The 5,000-nt window shown below is 35.9% G+C and overlaps 1 protein-coding gene across 1 annotated transcript in view; it reads right to left on the bottom strand.

Annotated features, from left to right (window-relative positions):
• Positions 1-3,510: 3,510 nt before the first annotated feature.
• Positions 3,511-5,000, bottom strand: part of LOC115216826 — a 17,277-nt gene continuing 15,787 nt past the window's right edge. The window contains exon 5 of the mRNA XM_029786411.2: positions 3,511-3,823. Coding sequence (XP_029642271.1) covers positions 3,515-3,823 — 309 coding nt within the window. The 3' untranslated portion in view covers positions 3,511-3,514. The remainder of the gene's footprint in view (positions 3,824-5,000) is intronic.

Genomic DNA, 5,000 nt, shown 5'->3' with positions numbered 1-5,000 from the left:
TAAGCGCATCCTCTGCAGGGGTTGTTCACATTGCAATTAGTAGTTCAGAGTGAATACTTTATTGCATTATGATAACGCAGATCAAATGCTTGAATATGATATAATATAACAGAATATATAGACACAGGAGTGGCTGTGTGGTAAGTAGCTATAGGCGCAGGAGTGGCTAAACTTTATATTGTAAATATTATATATATTTTATTGTAATCACCAACGTTTTAAGCTACTACACCCTATATGTTTGTCTGTATTTGTATGTCCCCTCAATGTAACGCCTTAATGGCGAATCTTTCATGAAATAAAGTAGCTATAGGTGCAGGAGTGGCTGTGTGGTAAGTAGCTTGTTTACCAACCACATGGTTCCGGGTTCAGTCCTACTGCGTGGCACCTTGAGCAAATGTCTTCTACTATAGTCTCGGGCCGACCAAAGCCTTGTGAGTGAATTTGGTAGACGGAAACTGAAAGAAGCCCGTCGTATATATATATATATATATATATATATATTATATATATATGTGTGTGTGTGTGTGGGGGGGGGGTGTATGTGTGTGTGTTTGTGTGTGTGTGTGTCCGAACATCGCTTGACAACCGATGGTGGTGTGTTTACGTCCCCGTAACTTAGTGGTTCAGCAAAAGAGTCTCGTAGAATAAGTACTAGGCTTACGAAGATTTGCTCGACTAAAAGCAGTGCTCCAGCATGGCCGCAGTCAAAATGACTGAAACAAGTAAAAGAATATATATAGTAAAAATAACAATAATTCTTGGATGGAATTTATAAACATTTAATGCATCGCTCCGCGCGTTTCCACAAATCACATGTCTCTTGAGATCACAGTCCGTATTCCTGGGATGATTGCTATGTAGTCCGTAGTATCCGTGGGCATCGGGTAGTTCATCTTCATGGATTCATTTCATCAAACGATATAACATTAATGGATATTTACCAGAGCAATGTATATCCTTTTCGACCAGCGCGAAGTTTGGTTGAGTTATGTGAGTATTTCTGGATATATTTTGTGGTGAGGAGGGGAAGGTGATGATGGAAAGAGCGGAAGGAATGGTAGTTATATGGGGGAAGGAGGTGTGTGGTGATATTGGACTTATTTTGCAATTCACTCTGCTGAGGATAAGGATGGGTCGTAGATTCCTTTGTTCGATCTCATTTAAGACACGGCTATCTTCAATGAATTCTGAATTAAACAGGTCAGCCGGTACAACCACCACAGTCATGTAACCCCTAAAACTGGATTACCAGTCAGCATCATTATACAGTGGTTGGCATAATGGGATAGGAGCTTTATTTGCATATTCAGAACATCTTCCGTAAGCAAATTTGAAAGATAGTGGCTGCATGGTAAGAAGCTTGCTTCCTAACCAGATGTTTCTGGGTTCAGTCTCACTCCATGGCACCTTGGGCAAGTGTCTTCTACTACAGCTTCGGGCCGAACAATGCCTTGTGAGTGGATTTGGTAGACGGAAACTGAAAGAAGCCGTCTTATGTATATATATATATATATATATATATATATATATATATATATATATAATATATATATATATATATATATATATATATATGTATATATATATATGTAATATATATATGTGTATTATATGTATATAGAAAATAGTAAAAAGTGAAAAAACTACAGAAGGCTTGTTTTAAAAGGTTAAAAAATATATATTTGAGTCAATATGTCTGAAGAATATTATAAATTTTTTTCTTACAATGACATAGTTTAGAAGAAATGACCGGTTTCGCGTTCAGCTTTTCAAATTTCTTACATCGTTATGTTTATGTTGAGAAGAGTTCTAGATAAGGGGAGGTAATAAGTGATTTCTTCCGGTGTAAGGGAGATAATCGCTTAAAATTGGAGTGAATTTCTCTGTATAAGTATGTTGGAATGGTTAAGTCTGGGCTTGTACTTTTCAATGAAGAATGTTTCCTTGTTTAGTCTAATTTGTGTTGGTGTTCCGATAGCACATTGGTAAAATGGAAAGATTAAAAATTGTGGTAGTAGTTGCTTTGCGCATTTCTCAATGTGCTCACCAAAAGGTATCATTCTGTATTCTGGGAATGCAATCTGTTGTCGATGCAGTGTGCATCTACGTCTGAGTGACAGTCCCGTGGATCCCACGTAGTCTTGGTGGCAGCCCGAGCATTTTATGACATAAATTATGTTTTCAGAGGCACAAGTAAAATTAGATTTGATCTTGAATTCTGTCCCTCTTTGAAGAGGAATTCTGATCCTTCTGCTAGAAGGATATATATATATATATATATATATATAATATATATATATATATATATATATATATATATATATATATATATTATATATATATATATATATATATATAATGTACGCATGTGTGCGTGTGTGTGTGTATGTGTGAGTGAAACAAACAAACAAAAAGTAAAGCTTAATATATTTCAGTTCCCTTTTATTTTAATTTACATTTTCGAAATCAATACAAGAAAAGAAAAAAAGTAACAACAACAAAAACAAAACAAAACAAGCAAATAAAAAGGAAAAGTGGAAAAGAAAAATTGGGAAAATGTAGAAAATGCTAGTTTTCAGATTAAAAAGATGTACTAATGTACTAAAACTGGTTAAAAAAATATATATGTATATATATATATATATATATAATATATATATATATATATATATATATATATATATATATATATATTATATATATATATATATGTGTGTGTGTGTGTGTGTGTGTGTGGCGGCACTCCGTCGGTTACGACGACTAGTGTTCCAGTTGATCCGATGAACGAAACATCCTGCTCGTGAAATTAACTTGCAAGTAGTTGAGCACTCCACAGACACGTGTACCCTTAACGTAGTTCTCGGGGATATTCAGCGTGACACAGAGTGTGACAAGTCTGGCCCTTTGAAATGCAGGTACAACAGAAACAGGAAGAAAGAGTGAGAGAAAGTTGTCGTGAAAGAATACCGCAGAGTTCACCACCACTCCCTGCCGGAGCCTCGTGGAGCTTTAGGTGTTTTCGCTCAGTAAACACTCACAACGCCCGGTCTGGGAATTGAAACCGCGATCCTAAGACCGCAAGTCAGCTGCCCTAACCACTGGGCCACATGTAAAAAAATCAGTGTATTACATACATTTTCCATTATTATTAGCCTTGTTTTTATAATGTTTGCCATACTTCGTGTATTTATGTATAATGTATATATTTATGTACACATTCCGAAGAAGCGGGTAGATTATGCATTGAAAAGGTGTATATTTATTATTGTATTATTTTAAACTGTCTCCAAGAACTGTTCAAAGTAGCTTTACTGAAAAAAAATAATAACACAGGAAAACTCCCCCACCCCTCCCCCAAACCAAGAATTATTAAATGCGATTGAAATATTGTAGCAACGCAGGAGATATCCTCACATGTTGAAGTTAAAATCAATTAAAAATTTACAAAAAACCCCCCAAAAAACCAAATACCTTCCAGCCAATTGAAATCAACATCGAAGAATTATCTTTTTTATGATTTTACGTATTTTCCTTCTAGTTCCTGGAAGGTATTGCTGCCTTCATATATAATAATATTGTCGCTGTAGTTGTTGTTCTGACCGAACGTGACTGGGGAATAATTTGTACTCGATTTCATTATTGTGGAAATGTCTGATGTTTGGTGATAATCATAATTATCTCTTAGTCTGTTGTAGTGTTCAGCTTTGAACTGGAACGATACTAGACCAAACAGGAAAGCCGGGATGAGACAAAGGGCCATAGCTGTCCAGGTCATGGCGTAGCAGACTCCGTACGAACGGGTTGAAGCATGTTTTATGTACTGAAACAACCAAAAATAAATAAATAAATAAATAAATAAATAAACTCATAAATAAATAAAAAAAAAGCTAAATAAATAAAATAAATAAATACATAAATGAAATAAAATAAAACAAAGGGAGTAGGCATAGCTGTGTGTGTGTGTGTGTGTATGTTTAGAAGTTTCTTTCTCAATCACATGGTTCCGGGTTCAGTTCCACTGTGTGGCACCTTGGGCAAGTGTCTTTTATTATTGCCTCGGGACGACCAAAGCCTTGTGAGTGGATTTGGTAGACAGAAACTGAAAAAGACTCGTCGTATACATACATACATACATACATACATAATACATACATGTACACAGATCTATCTATCTATCTGTCTGTCTGTCTGTCTGTCTGTCTGTCTGTCTGTCTGTCTGTCTGTCTGTCTGTCTGTCTGTCTGTATGTATGTATGTAAAACTAATGTAGGCAGCAGTAAGCAATGTGTACCACAATGGAAAGCTTTAACAGTTATTAAATATGATTGAGGGCATTAGAAACACCTTACATTGTCAGAAATAAGAGCTAAACGCTCTAATGCTGTAGTCAACGCACATAATTGCATACACTCATGCTGACAGGGACCATAATCGCCCGAAAAGCAGCGCTATACTTCAATATTTCACTTAAGCATTGTGATTCTAATAATCTGGTTTCAGAACTCAATATGTATCTACAGCAGAAACAGCTGTAAGTAAATGAAGTCCATAGCGTAATTGTTTATTCCTGTGTTCCCAATTTCGTACACGCACACACACACACACACACACACACACACACACACACACACATACACACACACACCACACACCACACACACACATGCGCACATATGGTGTGTGTGTGTATGATTACTTTTAAAAATTAGGAAGGATTTATTTGAACAACATTGTTATTATGAAGCTGGCGTTTGGAGCATAAACTAATACGAAATTTTGATGGAAGGTTTTAATTTAGATCACTTTAAAATGGGAAGTTTGTATCATGGAAACAGAGGCAGACTCGGCAGGGCTGATATCAAAAGGGTAAATCATTCACTCACTCATTCAATAAATCCTTCAATCTCGTCACTCTTTCTCCTTCAGTAATTTACTCCCCTTCATTCATACACTCCCACATTAAGAACACTACACGGTTAATATTCCTAAACAACTTAC

Source organism: Octopus sinensis, linkage group LG10, assembly GCF_006345805.1.
Source record: "Octopus sinensis linkage group LG10, ASM634580v1, whole genome shotgun sequence".
In the NCBI taxonomy this organism is placed as follows: domain Eukaryota; kingdom Metazoa; phylum Mollusca; class Cephalopoda; order Octopoda; family Octopodidae; genus Octopus; species Octopus sinensis.
This window is presented reverse-complemented; position numbering and strand designations above follow the sequence as displayed.